Here is an 18,635-nt window from a genome sequence, read left to right as displayed (position 1 = left end):
TTTTGAGTGGTTGAGTTCGTTTTATATATTTTTTAAATTCTTTATTGGAGTATAATTGCTTTACAACCTTGTGTTAGTTTCTGCTTTATAACAAAGTGAATCAGTTATACGTATACATGTGTTCCCATATCTCTTCCCTCTTGCGTCTCCCTCCCTCCCACCCTCCCTATCCCACCCCTCTAGGTGGTCACAAAGCACCGAGCTGATCTCCCTGTGCTATGCGGCTGCTTCCCACTAGCTATCTGTTTTACATTTGGTAGTGTATATATGTCCATGCCACTCTCTCACTTCGTCCCAGCTTACCCTTCCCCTCCCCATGTCCTCAAGTCCATTCTCTATGTCTGCGTCTTTATTCCTGTCCTGACCCTAGGTTCATCAGAACCTTTTTTTTTCTTTAGATTCCGTGTCTATGTGTTAGCGTACAGTATTTGTTTTTCTCTTTCTGACTTACTTCACTCTGTATGACAGACTCTAGGTCCGTCCACCTCACTACAAATAACTCGATTTCGTTTCTTTTTATGGCTGAGTAACATTCCATTCTATATATGTGCCACATCTTCTTTATCCATTCGTCTGTCAATGGACACTTAGGTGGTTTCCACGTCCTGGCTATTGTAAGTAGAGCTGCAGTGAACATTGTGGTACATGACTCTTTTTAAATTATGGTTTGTTTTTTAAAAAAGTGTAGGTTAGTTGTGGCTGAGACAAGAGAAGATGAAGCTCAACTGTGTTAAAAAGAAAAAAAAAAGGGAAGAAGAGAGACGAGTTCAAACAAGTCCAGGGATAGCACTAGGTGTGGGGTGTAAAGTCTTGAAAAGCAAGATAGATGAAGGGTGCCGAGCATGACAGTGATTATTCCGGAGGCCAGGGCAGTAGTGTCTGGTGCTCCAGCCACCTCGACGGGGAGGGTCCCCCTGCTGCATCTCCCCCCAGGTCCAGAATCCTGTGGGCACCTGCTCAGTCGCCAGCACTGGCTTATCCTTCCGGAAACTTCGAATCTAGTTCATGTCCTTGCATGTGGCCCTGTGAGGCCATCAGAGCGTGTGAGATGTGGGATACATGAGATACATGGTGGGATACAGGAAGGGTGGAGGGTCTCGTGGGTCAGAGTCCCCGGGCAGGGCTCCCCAGGAGAGGTGGGACGGGCCGAGTCAGGAGGGAGGGCTGGCGTTTGGATTGGTGATAGAGGCGGGGAGAGCCGAGCAAAGCATGGGGACAGGGTTGGCACAGGAGCAGGCATGCTTAGTAGAGTGGCGTGTGGGTGGTCAGCAGGCACGGGGGACGCAAAACCAGGTTAGGGGGCTTGGAATGCCGGCGAGTTAATCAAGGATCCTGAGCGGGGGGTGACCCTGAAAGTGGTGTAGGGCCGTCTGTTGAAAAATGCTGGGGACAGGCGACTGGGGGGAGGGGGCGGTGTGCTGAGGGCCTAGTTGCAAGCTTTCAGTCTACCAGGAGGAGCAGACACACGAAAAACAACCGTAGAGCATCAAAGGGATTGGGACAGGAGACAGTCCTGGTGGATGTGAGATCATCTAGCGCAAAGGGCTAACCAGTCCAGGTGTGAGATCTGAGGTTAAACCAAAGTGGCCAGTGTGGGCAAGGTCATGTGTCAGACTGGTTGACTTAGGCTCCAGGGTTGAGTAGGATGACACGGGTTGGCTGGACGAAACGGAGCGCGTGGAGGCCGGGGGCCGCAGTGTGTTTTAGGCCTAGGATCCAGGGCAGGGCTGCTGAGGAGACAGTAGGAGGAGGGGTTGGGGTGAGACTGAGCACACGTGCGGGCCCGGGGAGCCTTGCTGAGGCGCTGGACTTCATCTTGGTCTTGAACGATCTCTGACCTTGCCACTCAACAACCAGCAGTATGAGCATCACCTGAGAGCTTGTTAGAAATGCAGGGTGAGGCCCCACCCCACACCTACCCAATGAGAATCACCTTTTAATGAGATTTCCAGGTGATTCTGTGCACTTTTAAGAGGCGGGCGGGGGGGAAGTCTAGTCCCTGCCCCGGCCACTTTGGGGGCTAACCACCTTATTAGCTTGGTCCACCCCCAGTATGGAGGCAGAGCCTAGGAGGGTCCTTGGCATCCAGCAGACCAGCACACGCTTGGAAGCACAGGGGCCATTAGTGCTTACTACAGGAAAGAAGAGAAAGCAGTTCTCATCTCAAATGAATAAAAGTTAAAAAAAAAAAAATTAAAGAATGGCAAAAAAAAAAAAATCCTTTCGCACTAGGAGAATAAAGGGGCATTCACTGGAGCCTGTGGGGTGACGGTGTGAGGACAAGGCAAACCCATCCTAATTACTGTGTTTAGGAAGCTAACCTTCCTTGGACCTTCATTTCAGGTAGCTCACAGCTGCAGACTTTTCTCATCCTTTATCTCCCCGGAAGACAAAGAAACTTGCAATTAAAGTTTTGACGTGCAAAGTTATTTCTTCATTTTCCCTTAGGCCCTGTGTTTTCTTGTCTAGGAGCAGAGATGATAAATACATTGGGAGGAAAGTAAGAAGGAGAGTTGAGCAAAAATCAATAGACCTTTGATATGCTCCTGTCTAAATACGTGCAGCACTTCTTTTCTTAAAGGAGCTTATCTGGAATCAAGGTGGTCAGAGAAAAAAATACTGATGGGGCCATAAAAAGCAGCTTTCAAGACAGCTCATGAAGTCAACTGTAACTGCTAAATCGAAATGGTGAACATACCCAGACTTCTCATAGGCCACAATTACTCTACATTTTTAAGGGTTTTTTTTTTTCTTTTTTTAATCAAACCTGACCTGAGTCAGATTTTTTTTTCTCTGTATAGTATCTATTTTTTTTTAAATCTGGTGGCAAAACGGTGAAGACAGCAAATTTTATGTTATGAGTATTTTATCACAATTAAATGTAAAAATTAAGGGCTTCCCTGGTGGCGCAGTGGTTGAGAGTCCGCCTGCCGATACAGGGGACACGGGTTCGTGCCCCGGTCCGGGAAGATCCCACATGCCGCAGAGCGGCTAGGCCCGTGAGCCATAGGCCCGCGTACCGCAAAAAAAAAAAAAAAAAAAATGTAAAAATTAAAAACTCTTACGGCAAATATTATATTTCCTGCCTGGTGATAAAAATAGTATGAAGTGCTTATTATTTAAAATGTTATGTCCACTATGAACCTAAAGTCAGTATCACACAGTCCTGGAGCTGCAGGTGCATGTTAACTCACGATCTGGGTAAATTATGTCATCAGTTGTGTGAGTTTATACTCCAGCCTCTCCTCGCTGTGCTAGTCACACAGGCCTTCCTGCTGTTCCTGGTCCAGCCAGGCACACACCCTCCCGGGGCATTTGCAAATGCTTTTTTGTCCACCTGAACTACTGCTCTACCTGACACTTGCTATTAATTTGGCTTGTTCCCTCACTTCATGCAGGTCTCCACTCAAAAGATCATCTCATCTGATGAGGCTCCCCCTCATAATCCCATTACCTTACTTATCCTGTTTTATTTTTTTCATCACAGTCATTCCAACCAGATTCCGTTACATGTTTGTTTACTGTCACTCTTCTCCCAAGAAGTACAATGTAAGCAAGGACTCTGTCTAGTATCTGCTGTATCCAAAAAACTTAAAATTGTGTCTGGCACATAGGATGTGTTCAGTTAACCTTTGAGGAGTAAGTGAATGCATATTTAATTTGTTCCACTTTTAGGTTGTAAACTCACTGAGCACGTCTTACTTAAATGCTAAACCTCCTTGATTGTTTTCTAGAGAGCCATGCAGTCATGCCGTTTAGACTGGGAAGGTTTTTCTTAAACAGGAAAATCAAAGATTTCTTTCAAGTTGGTTAAAATGAACCCAAGAGTCCTACAGCCCTCTAATAACCATTCCAGTCCTATATAATAAGTCAATGCTGTTGACAGCTAAATTGAGTCCTGTGAACAGGTCCATGCAAAATGAAATTACCCCATAAAAATGGGCAAAGGACTTGAGTGGACATTTCTCCAAAACTGGCCGAAAGGCACATAAAAAAGATGTTCAGCATCGTTAGTCATTAGGGAAATGCAAATCAAAACCACACTGAGAGACCGCTTCATACCCATTAGGATCGCTATTACCAAAAAAATGGAAAATAATGTGTTGGTAAGGATGTGGAGAAATTGGAACCCTCCCGCATTTTTGGTGGGAATGTATTAAAATAGTACAGCAACTATGGAAGAAAGTTTGGTAGTTCCTCAAAAAGCTGAACATAGAATGACCTGCAGCACTACTCACAACACAGAAAAGGTGGAAACAACCCACGTATCCATCAACAGATGAACGGATAAAAAAACTGTGATGTATTCATACAACGGAATATCATTCTGCCATGAAAAGGAATGAAGTTCTGATACATGCTACAATATGGATGAACCTTGAAGACCATGCTAAGTGAAATAAGCCAGACATAAAGAGACAAATACTGTATGATTCCGCTTATATGGGGTACCTAGAATAGTCAAATTCACAGAGACAGAAAGCAGAATAGAGGTTACCAGGGGCTGGAGAAAATGGGGCATTATTGTTTAACTCCAGGGTTCCCAGGTGGAGGGGAAAGTGGGGAGTTACTGTGTAATGGTTAAAAGAGTTTCTGTTTGGGATGATGAGAATGTTCTGGAAAGAGACCATGGTGACGGTTATACAACATCATGAATAATTAATGCCACTGAATTGTACACTAAAAAAATGGTTTAAATGACAAATTTAGTTTTTTATATATATATATATATATATATATAATTTTTACCCCAATAAAAACAGTTTTTAATTAAAGTGCCCCCAAAGTTTTTTTGAAAATGGGTTTTCAAAGGACTGGCATAAAAAGACCTAAATTCAGTGTTTCACGATGGAGACAGCCCTTTCTCATCTCCCTGAGATAAGCCACTTTCTTTGCTCCTCCTGCAAGATCTAGACTCCCTACCTTGTTTGTTCATGCCAGCTCTTTACATGGCTATTCCTTCCATAAGACACCAGTCATTCCCTCCATCAGACATTGTTCATTGCCAAAAGGAGTTCACACCTTCTTATTGGCCCTTCTCATTCCACCATTGTTTGCAGTACACTCCATGGTGCTGCTAAAAATGACCGCCCTTCTACAGCTGCCTCTTCCCAGGACCCCACTCCCCTGCCTCTGCATCTGCCCCAGGTCTCCCACTGCCCCTCCTCTCCCCCTCCACCAACCCAAGCCCCATTCTTCACTCCTCTGCCCTTGCCCCTGCCCTCTGCACTTTGTGCATCTCCCTCTGTGATTCCTTCCCGTGTATCCCAGGCCGGGTTCCCTCCCCTTCCCAGTCCGTGACCAGTGAGAGTTGCATCCAGGGACTTGGTGGAACTTGATCTTTCCAGTGCACCAGGTCTTGTATTGTCCTGTGGGTCTCTATCTGTTAGTTTTCTCTCCTCTATCTGCCTGTGTCCTCTGCTGCGACACACTTTGAGAGGGTAGGGATGGACTCATTCCCTTTCCTACACAAGCCAATCCCTTGCACAAGTATTGATATATGAGAGCTCAGTAAAGACAGCTTTGAAGATGTGATGATAGCAGAGCTTTTTAAGAGACTGGTACTTTGTATTATTAAACCCTAGACCAGGCCAAAATTTGTCTTCTGGTCATAATCAAATGAAAAGTCATCTTACAAGATAAGGCAAATGACTCAGTCAAAGGAATGACTGGCCTTACTCTAGTGTCTGCATAGTGAGGAAATCAACTCACAACCCCTTCATGGGGAGTGGTCTGTATGTGGGGAGGGGGTTGATTCATATTAGTGGGTTTTCAATGAGACCAGCAGGAGTTGACCAGCTGTGATGAACACCTTCGAGTTGGAGTTCTGAATACTCTTTATCACTGGAAACACATTCGTAAAATGCATTTTAGAATGCCCCAAATCCCTTAGTAGCAGGTCAATTATTATAATAGTATTCATGATGGTCATGATTTTCTTCACATTCTTCTCCAACAGACACATCTTTTCATATTGTACCAATCAGAGAACAGTTGAGCCTCACTTTTTTTTATATGTAAATTATTTATTTTTGGTCGCGTTGGGTCTTCGTTGCTGCGCACGGGGTTTCTCTAGTTGCGGTGAGCAGGGGCTACTCTTCATTGCGGTGCATGGGCTACTCCTTGTGGTGGCTTCTCTTGTTGCGGAGCACGGGCTCTAGGCATGCGGGCTTCAGTAGTTGTGGCATGAGGGCTCCGTAGTTGTGGCTCTTGGGATCTAGAGCAAAGGCTCAGTAGTTGTGCCGCACGGGCTTAGTTGCTTCACGGCCTGTGGGATCTTCCTGGACCAGGGCGCAAACCCGTGTCTCCTGCATTGGCAGGCGGATTCTTAACCACTGCACCACCAGGGAAGTCCTGAGCCTCACTTTCAGCAGCAGAATTTTTTTTTCAAGAGCTGTGTGTATTTGTGATATATGGCCTTTATTATGTTGAGGAAAGTTCCCTCTATGCCTACTTTCTGCAGGGTTTTTATCATAAATGGGTGTTGAATTTTGTCATCTCAATGGTGAAAAACTGAAAGCATTTCCACTAAGATCAGGAACAAGACAAGGTTGCCCACTCTCACCACTCTTATTCAACATAGTTTTGGAAGTTTTAGCCACAGCAATCAGAGAAGAAAAGGAAATAAAAGGAATCCAAATTGGAAAAGAAGAAGTAAAGCTGTCACTGTTTGCAGATGACATGATACTATACATAGAGAATCCCAAAGATGCTACCAGAAAACTACTAGAGCTAATCAATGAATTTGGTAAAGTAGCAGGATACAAAATCAATGCACAGAAATCTCTGGCATTCCTGTACACTAATGATGAAAAATCTGAAAGCAAAATCAAGAAAACACTCCTATTTACCATTGCAACAAAAAGAATAAAATATCTAGGAATAAACCTACCTAAGGAGACAAAAGACCTGTATGCAGAAAATCATAAGACACTGATGAAAGAAATTAAAGATGATACAAATAGATGGAGAGATACACTATGTTCTTGGATTGGAAGAATCAACATTGTGAAAATGACTCTACTACCCAAAGCAATCTGCAGATTCAATGCAATCCCTATGAAACTACCAATGGCATTTTTCACAGAACTAGAACAAAAAATTTCACAATTTGTATGGAAACACAAAAGACCCCGAATAGCCAAAGCAATCTTGAGAAAGAAAAACAGAGGTGGAGGAATCAGGCTCCCTGACTTCAGACTATACTACAAAGCTACAGTAATCAAGACAGTATGGTACTGGCACAAAAACAGAAAGATCAGTGGAACAGGATAGAAAGCCCAGAGATAAACCCACACACATATGGTCACCTTATCTTTGATAAAGGAGGCAGGAATGTACAGTGGAGAAAGGACAGCCTCTTCAATAAGTGATGCTGGGAAAACTGGACAGGTACATGTGAAAGTATGAGATTAGAACAATCCCTAACACCATACACAAAAATAAGCTCAAAATGGATTAAAGACCTGAATGTAAGGCCAGAAACTATCAAACTCTTAGAGGAAAACATAGGCAGAACACTCTATGAGATAAATCACAGCAAGATCCTTTTTGACCCACCTCCTAGAGAAATGGAAATGAAAACAAAAATAAACAAATGGGACCTAATGAAACTTCAAAGCTTTTGCACAGCAAAGGAAGCCATAAACAAGATATAAAGACAACCCTCAGAACAGGAGAAAATATTTGCAAATGAAGCAACTGACAAAGGATTAATCTCCAAAATTTATAAGCAGCTCATGCAGCTCAATAACAAAAAAACAAACAACCCAATCCAAAAATGGGCAGAAGATCTATACAGACATTTCTCCAAAGAAGATATACAGACTGCCAACAAACACATGAAAGAATGCTGAACATCATTAATCATTAGAGAAATGCAAATCAAAACTACAATGAGATATCATCTCACACCAGTCAGAATGGCCATCATCAAAAAATCTAGAAACAATAAATGCTGGAGAGGGTGTGGAGAAAAGGGAACACTCTTGCATTGCTGGTGGGAATGTGAATTGGTACAGCCACTATGGAGAACATATGGAGTTTCCTTAAAAAACTACAAATAGAATTACCATATGACCCAGCAATCCCATTACATTACTGGGCATGTACCCTGAGAAAACCATAATTCAAAAAGAGTCATGTACCAAAATGTTCATTGCAGCTCTATTTACAATAGCCCGGTGATGGAAACAACCTAAGTGTCCATGATTGGATGAATGGATAAAGAAGATGTGGCACATATATACAATGGAATATTACTCAGCCATAAAAAGAAATGAAATTGAGCTATTTGTAATGAGGTGGATGGACCTAGAGTCTGTCATACAGAGTGAAGTAAGTCAGAAAGAGAAAGACAAATACTGTATGCTAACACATATATATGGAATTTAAGAAAAAAAAATGTCATGAAGAACCTAGGGGTAAGACGGGAATAAAGACACAGACCCACTAGGGAATGGACTTGAGGATATGGGGAGGGGGAAGGGTAAGCTGTGACAAAGTGAGAGAGTGGCATGGACATATATACACTACCAAACGTAAAATAGATAGCTAGTGGGAAGCAGCCGCATAGCACAGGGAGATCAGCTCTGTGCTTTGTGACCACCTAGAGGTGTGGGACAGGGAGGGTGGGAGGGAGGGAGGTGCAAGAGGGAAGAGATATGGGAACATATGTATACGTATAACTGATTCACTTTGTTATAAAGCAGAAAGTAACACACCATTGTAAAGCAATTATACCCCAATAAAGATGTAAAAAAAAAAAAAAGCTGTGTGTAAAATATATTTCTGTAAAGTGAATTGTAGTATTTTGGACACTCAGGGAGTTTTCTATTTAAACCCTCTGATTCTCTGTATCCACTTCCATCATGACTTGGACCACATACCTGGCTCGCAAAACGTGGGGTCTTCACACTCTTAACATGTTCCACAGTTCAGTGTTCTCCAGGGAGTGCGTGGGGTGATCTGCTGGGGTTCACAGGAGATCCCCAAAAGCTGCTCCTTAATTTTATCTCTTTAATTGATAACATACTATCTTCATAGGTGCCTGTGTAATGTTCTGAAGTATGAAATGTGAAGCTTTGGTTTGTGCAAAAGAAAAACAAGTCTGATGTTTTCTCTGTAAACCTGTAAGCTTGAAATTCTTTCTCTTGAAATTCTGAGTTTTTCTAAAATGAAAATGTCTAGAAGGGCATTTGGTCATAGCTCGATTCTGTCCCAGTTGACAGAAATCACTGACAGAATCTAGCAAACACTTTATCAGCAGAAGCTTTGAGTAAGCTCGCTCCCTCCCCAGCCCGGCTTCCGTCCCCATCACCGACTGAAGCTCCAGACAGAAAGCCACTACCATGACTCGGGCCACCTGCCACCATTTCAGTCTCATGAGAAAGCACTTCTTTATGTGAAGTCAGACATGCTTTAAAAAAAAATAAGCCTTTTGGATTAAAAACATGTTTCTCTGGGAATTCCCTGGCGGTGCAGTGGTTAGGACTCCACACTTCCACTGCAGGGGGCACGAGTTCTGTTCCCAGTCAGGGCATTAAGATCCCGCAAGCCTGGAGGTGCAGCAAAAAAAAAAAAAACCCAAAATCATGTTTTTCCAATTGCCCAGCTGAAACACTCTGCCGTCAGCTTTTGTCATCAGAGCCATGTTAAAACTAAACAGGGATGGTACGCTCAGGAAAATTGCCAGGCCTTCAGAATTTTTCTACGAGTCCCTGGTCTCTTTTCCACCCTCTTTCCTTTTTCTGTCCCACTCCTTTCCCTCCAGCCCCCCACCAGGGAACGATCTGATAAAAGTAATTGGTGTTCACCGATTCTGCCCAGGTGCCTACAGTAGCATCCCCCCTACCGACCACCAGCCAGGTGTGCGCCCCTCTGCTGAGTGAGTGAGTGATGTAATTCCCGTCCCGCCTCATTCCCCCAGCTACCTGCTAGAAAGGGCCTTCGCTTCAAAGTGAAAAAGCAGAGCCTTCATTTTTCCTGAGTATTGCCACTTGCCATTGATACATCATTTTCCATGAATTATACCGTCTCATCCTCACTGCGGTGGGATGGTTGCAATTATTTGCCCCATTTTACAGGTGAATAGACTGAGGCTTAGAACTGACTTTTTTCCCCCTTGTCCTCAAATTGTAGAAATGTAGACAGTTTTATTAAAGAAATGTCAGGCATTCTTCTATCCAGGCCAATCTGGAAGCTCAACTCTAAGAGCTGCCCTGGTTGGAAGAATCCTGTCCTGAAGTCTGCCCTGCCCTAACCGACCAGGGGAGCTACCTGGCCAGGCAGCTTCTTCCGTCTTTGCCAGCGCGCTGGTACCATGCTCCCTTCTCCCTGTGTCTTTCTGGCCCTGGCCTCTGCTCTGCTAAATCCCTCCATTCTGGCATGTCAGACTTTACTTCAGTTAGTGTTTCATTTTTCTGTTTTCTCTGGAAACCTGCCTTATCTGATGTGCAAGCTCAAAATGATTCCTCTACGATATCCACTTCCAATTCTGAACTTTTAACCGAGAGGCATGACAGTGGATGCTTTCTTTGCAGTAACAGACATATAACTGTGCCATGTTCAAGAGTAGAAAGCCAGATAAAATAGAGCAGGGCCACTGGAAGCTTCTGGAGAAAAGGAGCTAAGAAAGGGACCAAACTGAGCAGGTCCTGTAGAACATCTCGGTTGAAAGGGTCTGTGTTTGGATTCACTAACTGAAATGTTTTGAGGGGAGAAACTTAGACCTCGTCTCTGGCCTGACTGCTCAGCCAGCTAAAAACAGAGACATTCAAAGAAATGGACAAGAAGGAACAGCATTTGTTTGTCGGTTCCTCTGGCCTATGACTGAGACCTTTTGTTTGTTCGCTGTTCATTTATTTCTAAAAACAAAAGCCTTCAGATAGAAACAATTTCCTGGTGTGAGACCCTCATAGTAAAGCCGCTTTCTTGGTGTTCTCGGGAACACAGGTCACTAGTAATTGATTTCTATTCTATTCTGGATTAGAGCACTTTTCATTCGTGACTTTCTTTTTTTTTTTTTTTTGCGGTACGCGGGCCTCTCACTGCTGTGGCCTCTCCCGTTGCAGAGCACAGGCTCCAGACACGCAGACTCAGCGGCCATGGCTCACGGGCCCAGCCGCTCCGCGGCATGTGGGATCTTCCCAGACCGGGGCACGAACCCGTGTCCCCTGCATCGGCAGGCGGACTCTCAACCACTGCGCCACCAGGGAAGCCCCGTGACTTTCTTTAAGGATATTTTTTTCAAGGGCAGCAGAACTATTAGGTGTTATTTTCACATCCAGTAGTTTCTCTCTTAAGAAAAACCACATCTTTCAGTTGACTGTAACATTCAGAGATTTGATACCACCTTTACTTAATTTACAGCCAAATTCTCAAGTATAGTCATGGGTGATATTTTATAAAATGAAATCTATGGAAAATCCCTCATTTGTTCGTCTGGGTTGGGTTCTTTTCCCCTTGGTTTGACAGAAGGAGCCAAGCTTCTTTCTGTTTTGTTATGTGTCAGCATGAATTTTTAGTAGAGCAGAAAAGTAATTTTAGTATTCATAACGGCTTTCACTACAATTAGGTTGATTAACAGCACGAAAAATAAATATTTAAGTCAACCTTCCCTGCAGGATTCTGAATCCAGACCCTCCGGTCTCTGCAGCTCAGCTCACAGAAATGTTTCTTCAGCTTGGGGTTTCTCAGGGTTAGACCCAACATGGCATTACACTGGGAAATAAATCCACGGAGCTTTATAAAGACGATTTTGATGTACAATTTATTATCTCCCTCCGGCCTCCCAAAGCCTCACACGGACTGTGGACATGCTTATTCCAGAAGAGTTTGTCAGCCGTTAAAATTAAATACCAGCCCGTATGCCCTGAAACAAATACACACATGACACAAAACACACAAGAAAGTGAGGCAACAGATGGCCAATAAATCAGATGTATTGTCTTGCCAGTTTAACTCCTTTATTTAGACTTTCCAAGGAATTTATATGGGGGGAAAGGAGAGGCTGGGGATGTAAAGGCTATTTGCTATAAACAGACTCTATAGTGTTTCTTATACACTCAGGGGAAGTCTGTGAGAAAGCAGAAGTTAGTCGATGTAAACTCTGGGGGCCAAACATTACTTCTGTATTTCATAGATTAAGAACTGTGGTCCGTAGGACATGGCTGGTTTTTTACGAGACTTCTAAGTACCATGCATGAATCAAATCGTATTCCCCAAAACACAAGCGCTGCAACAGACCTGATTTTGAATGTATGTGACTGTATTCTTTATTCAATAGATAGACATTTTAGAAGTGGTTCTGCTTTACTTGCTTAATGAAAACAACGATGGTTCCAAAGCTCTGTTGTTTTAGAGGGAAACAAGTCAATCCTGAAGGCAAACTAGACAAAAACATAGGTAACTCAAAGTTTGTACGTCTCAACTCGGTTACCAAAAGCCTTCTGTTGCTACGTCTTGGGCAAAGAGAGGAGACTGGAGGTGGTTGACAAAATCACCCGATGAACTGAAAATCTGCAGCCTTCTGCTGAATCCCCCCATTCCCTGGGAGGTTGCTTCCAGAACACTGAAGCAGGAACATGTTTTTATCAAATTACTGCCTTACTAGGATTGCTACCAATAATAAGAGCTACTACCTCATAACCGTTGGGAGCTTGGTCTTGGGGGCTAGAGTCAGGCCCAAATTCTGAGCTGTTGGGAGGGAAGGGCCAGAGGACCAGGAGGGGCTTGAGCAGCCTGGAGGCTCTCCCAGCTGCTGTTGAGATGGGAGATGTCAGAGCTAGAATCTGTAGGAAAAAGAAGGGGTCATACCATATGCTAACACATATATATATTGAATCTTAAAAAAAATGGTTCTGAAGAACCTAGGGGCAGGACAGGAATAAAGATGCAAACATAGAGAATGAACTTGAGGACACGGGGAGGGGGAAGGGTAAGCTGGGACAAAGTGAGAGAGTGGCATGGACATATGTACACTACCAAATGTAAAATAGATAGCTAGTGGGAAGCAGCCGCATAGCACAGGGAGATCAGCTCAGCTAGGTGCTTTGTGACCACCTAGAGGGGTGGGATAGGGAGGGTGGGAGGGAGATGCAAGAGGGAGGGAATATGGGGATATGTGTATATGTATAGCTGATTCACTTTATTATACAGCAGAAACTAACACACCATTGTAAAGCAATTATACTCCGATAAACATGTTAAAAAAGAAAAAGAAGGGGTCAGACTGGGAGGGACTGAAGGGCATTCATTCATTCACATCAAAAAACCACCAGTCTGGGGATGTATTTGGCAGGCTATCCAGACAGAGGGAGGCTGGTGTCAAGGAGATCCAGCTCAGGCTAACCGGAAACCGAGCCCAAGAAGGTTGGATGTGGGAGCTTGGGATCCAGGAGGCAGGCAGGTAGAGCCCTTCTGGCCTGTAGCATGGAGGGACAAGTCCTCAGGGGATCAGCAAAAGGTGACAGGCCAGGGTGTCCAAGATCTGGACTTCCTAATAGTTACAAATGCGGGGACTGCAGTGCAGAGAGCAAACCACAGGGTTCTTGGACGTGGAGCTTAGGATCAGAGTGAGACCAGCACAGGGCAAGCTTTACATGCTATGTGAAGTCTGGGGAGCTGCAGATCCTCTAATAAGAAGGTCATCCTAGAGCTACAGCTCTGCCAGTGGGGGAAAAGAAGCAGAGAGCTTCTTAGAAGCAGAGAGGCAGAACAAGAGAAGGAAAAAACACAACAAAGGCACATCTTGCCTTCTGAAGGTGTAGGCCTCCTACAGAGAGCTTTCCAGATTCTTTTTATTTACCCACAAACCACATTTCCGTAACCATATCTATGTATGTATGTTGCCTTTTGAGTTGTATATTTATTGCCATTTTGAAGGTTTGAAGGTGTACTGCAAAGTATCTGATGTAACTCAAGAGTAAAGTAGGGTTCAGTTTAAGCTATACCTTAAATTAGATTAATTCCATAATTTTCTGCCTCACCATAGCCAATTCTCCCAGTAGCAGAATTGCTTATGCAACTTAAAAGATCTGTAATCCTAGAGCTGTGTCAAACAGACATATCAGTTTTGGAGTGATGAAGGTGTTCTGGAGTTAGCAGTGGTGGTTGCACAACTTTGTGTATATACAAAAAAAACACAAAACAAAACACTGAATCGCACCCTTTGAAAGGGTGAGTTTCATGGTATGTGAATTATATCTCCATTTTAAAAAAAGAAGACATGTCCAGGTGTAAAGTCACAGTAAGCTTAGGAGACAGATATGGATTCTAAGGAATAATCTGTGAAAATCTGTTTAAGAGCTGAGACATCTGGTTACCTCTGGAATCAGTAGCTTCCCCATTTTTGCTAGGAGGTATTACGCTCCTGGGTTAGACGGTGGATGGGTTGAATGAATCACTGCCACTCTCCTAAACGTGTAAACAAATTGTCCACATATTCAGGTCAATGATGCTCACCAGGTACCAGGATTTGGAGCCCAGGGCACAGCCTGTAGCACCTGACAGACCTTCTAAGCTGCTGCTTGGGGCGAGTCCTTTTACCAAATTCCCCTAAAGAGAAGCTGTGTGTGTAATACAGACAAAGTCTGTGCTCATCTTACAGAGACTCTTGCAGCTTTCTTATGGGTCAGAAGCCATCGACCTTTATCTCCCACCACACGTTTCTCTTGTTTGCCTTTGTCATCAGCATCGCAGGAGCGCTCACATATCATCAGGCTCAGACAGATCCTGTTTGTGAGACAGAAGTTGCACTGACCGAATTCAGCTTCGCCGTTTTGCCTCTGTTACTGTGCCAGGCGCAGAGAAACAGATTCCTATAAAAACAAAGAGAAAAAGAGACCCGAAAGGAGAGGGGGGGTGGTTTCTGTTACATCATTCTTCCTAATGTTCAGTGGGCTCACTGCACTGTCCACCAGACCCTGTCACGTGGTGAATGCTCGGGGAACATCAATCCATGTTATCAGGGGTCCACAGAGAGTGTTAGACAGGTCTCGGAAGCAAGTCCGAATACAACCTTCCTGGCATACCTGGCTCCAGAAGCACATTTGACATTCTCATCAGCCTCAGAGTAACTGTCCCTGGCCCCAGCCCTCCTGGAAGCCCTTTACCTGGCCTGGGGGAGGTCGGAGAGGTCCGTACTGGGGCATCCTGCACACCGTACTCAGCTAGCCTGGGTTTTTCTGGGTGTGGTGCTCTCTCTAGAAAACTTCCTTCATAACTGAGGTACTGTGAGGATGCACGGCTTCTTCCAAGCTACACTATTTCTACACCTCCCATCCAAGCTCTTGAATAGGCAGGTGAAGCCCTCTGATTGCTCTGACCGTCCTTGGTCTCGTCTCCCGGGACTCTGCTGATGGTCTCCACTGCCAGCCCCACCCGACATGCCACTTCAGGCCTCAGTATCCCTGTTTGAACATCTCATGCTCTGCCAAAGACGGCTTCCTTGCCCTGCCCTCCACTTCCACGGGCCAGTTCCTTTTTCCTCATCTGGCTGAGTTCTTTTTTATCCTGTGAGCCTGTGCTCACTTGTCACACTCCTTGGGACACCTCCCCTGGCCTTCAGCTGAGGGAGGGACCCACCTGGCTCCATCATAGCACACACCCTGATGTGCGGAAGTCCCTTGAGGGCAAGGTTGTAACTTTGGATCCGTGGGACCCAGCAGGACTCTTGGTACGCACAGTGTGAAGTCTGTGCAGCTGAGCCCAGTGCTTCCACTTCTTCATTCAGTTCATCGCTCCACTGCCTGCCTGTCAACAGGAATGTGTGGTTTTTTTTTTCTGACGCTGAGAAAGCTGATAAAGAAAAGAGCTTTTCTGTGGCAAACTGATAAGAATCTGAGTGATTATAAGGGACTTGGCTTTTTGTTTTGTTCTGCTTAGATGAGCAGACTTGGAAATTAGTATTGGTATTAGAATCATACAGAAAGGAGACAAGGTTCAAAGAGCTGAAGCAGCTTGTCGGGGATCCCTCAGCCAGCGGGCGGTTGGTCAGGGCTCCTGGCTGTAAGCCAGAAGGCTTCCTGTAACCCCTTGCTGTCCTACTTTTTCAGATTCTCTGCATGTTTAAAATTTTAAAAGGTAAGCGGTATTAAGCATCTTTTTAAAATCAGAGCTAGCTTGTAAGACCACCGTTGGCCTCCCCTGGTATAAGACACATGTTAAGGGGCCCCATTCTGTCCTTCTACAGTCTTATGACCAAAGTGGACTGAGCAAACTGTCCACCATGTGATGACACAGAAGTGGGACCAATTTCGTACGTGGGTTGTGTAAAGCGGTTTTCAACCTTCTGTGTACCATTTGTAAATTTCCCTTTCATCCGGCCTATTACCATGAGCATGACCGAAATTGTTTTAAATGCTTAAATGGATTTGGGTGCCAGAATCATTGGTTTTGTACATTGTTAGGGAGAAATGGGCTAGAATAGGAAAGCGACATCTTTGGGAGGGGGGTGGTATTATGCAGAGCAGTTTCAGGACTGTTTACGGTGATTTCTTATACTTTTCAGAAATGTGAGTCAGTAATTCACTTTCTGTTTTCTCTAGAAAGAACTTGTGCCTAATCTCTACCTGATGCTTCCTTTCTCTTTAGGTGACTTTTCAGATCACCTCTCTGTGTGCTAGCGAGAGGCATTACGAGCGCCTTGGACGATGCTGTAACAAATGTGAACCAGGTTTGTACCTCTAAACCTCCTGTCGTTGTACTCCAAAAGCGGGTGGGGTTCTTTTTTTAAATCTAAGGAACCATTTCTATCCTGCCAGACAAAAAAAAGAAATTGGGTAGGCTTTTTATGGCGGTGACAGGTAGTGGTGTTTGTCACTCTGAGGACAAAAACTTTTCTCTCAGTAGATGAAATCACCTAAAAATCAAGAGCAATTTCAGAAACTGGTACTTGTAAGTACATGCTGGAACATGAATTAAGTACCAGCTTTCCAAAACGCTGTTTCTTGAGAAGGCAAGATGGTTTCTGAAACTCTGTTTTAGAAGTTTGTGATTCAAACTCTCAAAATATGAGATACAACTCTTATTTAAAACTATTATTTTGTGAAATCCCCTGGCGGTCCAGTGGTTAGGACTCGGCACTTTCACTGCCAAGGGCCCAGGTTTGATTCCTGGTGGGAGAACTAAGATCCTGCAAGCCATGTGGTGTGGCCAAAAAAAAAAAAAAAAAAAGGTATTATTTTCACAGAAATTAGCAGAGGATGGGGGTGGTAATCTATCCTAGAATCACTGCTAAAACTTGCCGAAACCCTGTTATAACTCCTCCCCACAATACCTGCTGAGGGGTAGAAGGTGGACTGGTCACCACTTCCCCAAAGTTGTTCTGCCAGAAGGTGACCCAAGTGTTTCTATGGCCTCAGTGAAGCCCCAAGTCCAGAGGGTCCTCACTCACTCACTGTTCTGGGGAGAGGAGGAGAGCTTTGAGGAAAATGTGCTTACCTTATAACAAGATCCTTTAGATATTTCCGCTACAAATATTTTTTGGGTTCGTAAAATGAAGATCCAGTGATTTTCATGCGTGCATGTGTGTGTGTATTACTCTCTGATCAAACTAAGTTAACTGTGAGCCCACAGTATACTTGGGACAAAAGAAGTTAACTATCCAGGTTGACAGTAGAGGGGTTTTGAAGATGGGAGGGGAGAGGTGAGAGGAAGTTCCTCTTGCTTAGCCCCCAGGGAACCCCTCAAGTTCTGTAGGCACCAGTTTGAAAACCATAGTTCTTTTCCTGAGTCAGCAGAGGTTTGCGGTGGAAGGGGTGATCTTTTACTTAGAAGACCTAAAAGACTGCCGTGAACACAGGCACGGCAAACCCAGGAGAGGTTATCTGAGCCAGCCGGGAGGGCTGAGGAGCCGTCGCTGTGAGATGTGGTCTTATCTCATGTATCAGTCTACCTTTGGGGGATGTCCTGGGATCATGGTCATGTAAAGGGTCCAGTATATTCGTGCTTGTTTTTTTTGTTTGTTTGTTTTTTGGCCACACTCCGTGGCTTGCAGGATCTTAGTTCCCTGACCAGGGATTGAGCCTGGGCCCACAGCAGTGAAAGCACCGAGTCCTAACCACTGGACCACCAGGGAATTCCCAGATTGGTGCATTTTTGTTGATTTGTTGGCTTTTTTGGGAGGAAGTATTTTTGATTGGTGCATGTTTCCCCTTCTAATTTAAGGAAAGTACTTGTCTTCCAAATGCACTGCTACCTCTGAAAGCGTTTGTCTGCCCTGTGGCCCGGATGAATACCTGGACACCTGGAATGAAGAAGATAAATGCTTGCTGCATAAAGTTTGTGATACAGGTGAGTCAGTCATGTCAGGGGCTGTGTGGATAAATGATATTTTTAGATACAGCAATACTGTTTCTTTTAGGGGCCATGGGAAGAAGTTTTGACCACAGAACCCCAGAAAGATGTGCTTCGGATCCCAGAAGGATTGTGTTAAAATTCTTCATGTAGAACTTCTGTTCTGGAATAGTTTTGTTTTGTTTTGTTTTTATTGAAGTATAGTTGATTTACAGTGTTGTGTTAGTTTCAGCTATACAGCTATACAGCAAAGTGATTCAGATATATATATATATATATATATATATATATCTGAATATTCATATCTCCGATATTTCCTGTAAAGGGGTTATTAGATC

At 44.2% G+C, this 18,635-nt stretch overlaps 1 protein-coding gene across 4 annotated transcripts in view; it reads left to right on the top strand.

Annotated features, from left to right (window-relative positions):
* Positions 1-18,635, top strand: part of TNFRSF11A (TNF receptor superfamily member 11a) — a 257,143-nt gene that overhangs the window by 9,844 nt on the left and 228,664 nt on the right. For all 4 annotated transcript variants that reach the window (XR_007471697.1, XM_033424999.2, XM_033424998.2 and 1 more), the window contains exons 2-3: positions 16,594-16,675; positions 18,169-18,294. Coding sequence is in view for 3 of the 4 variants with exons in the window: in XM_033424999.2 (XP_033280890.1) it covers positions 16,594-16,675; positions 18,169-18,294 (208 nt within the window). In the remaining variant the exon portion in view is untranslated. The remainder of the gene's footprint in view (positions 1-16,593; positions 16,676-18,168; positions 18,295-18,635) is intronic.

The sequence above is a fragment of the Orcinus orca genome, chromosome 15 (assembly GCF_937001465.1).
Source record: "Orcinus orca chromosome 15, mOrcOrc1.1, whole genome shotgun sequence".
Lineage (NCBI taxonomy): Eukaryota > Metazoa > Chordata > Mammalia > Artiodactyla > Delphinidae > Orcinus > Orcinus orca.
Note: the sequence above shows the minus strand (reverse complement) of the source record. Positions and strands in the feature narration are given on the sequence as shown.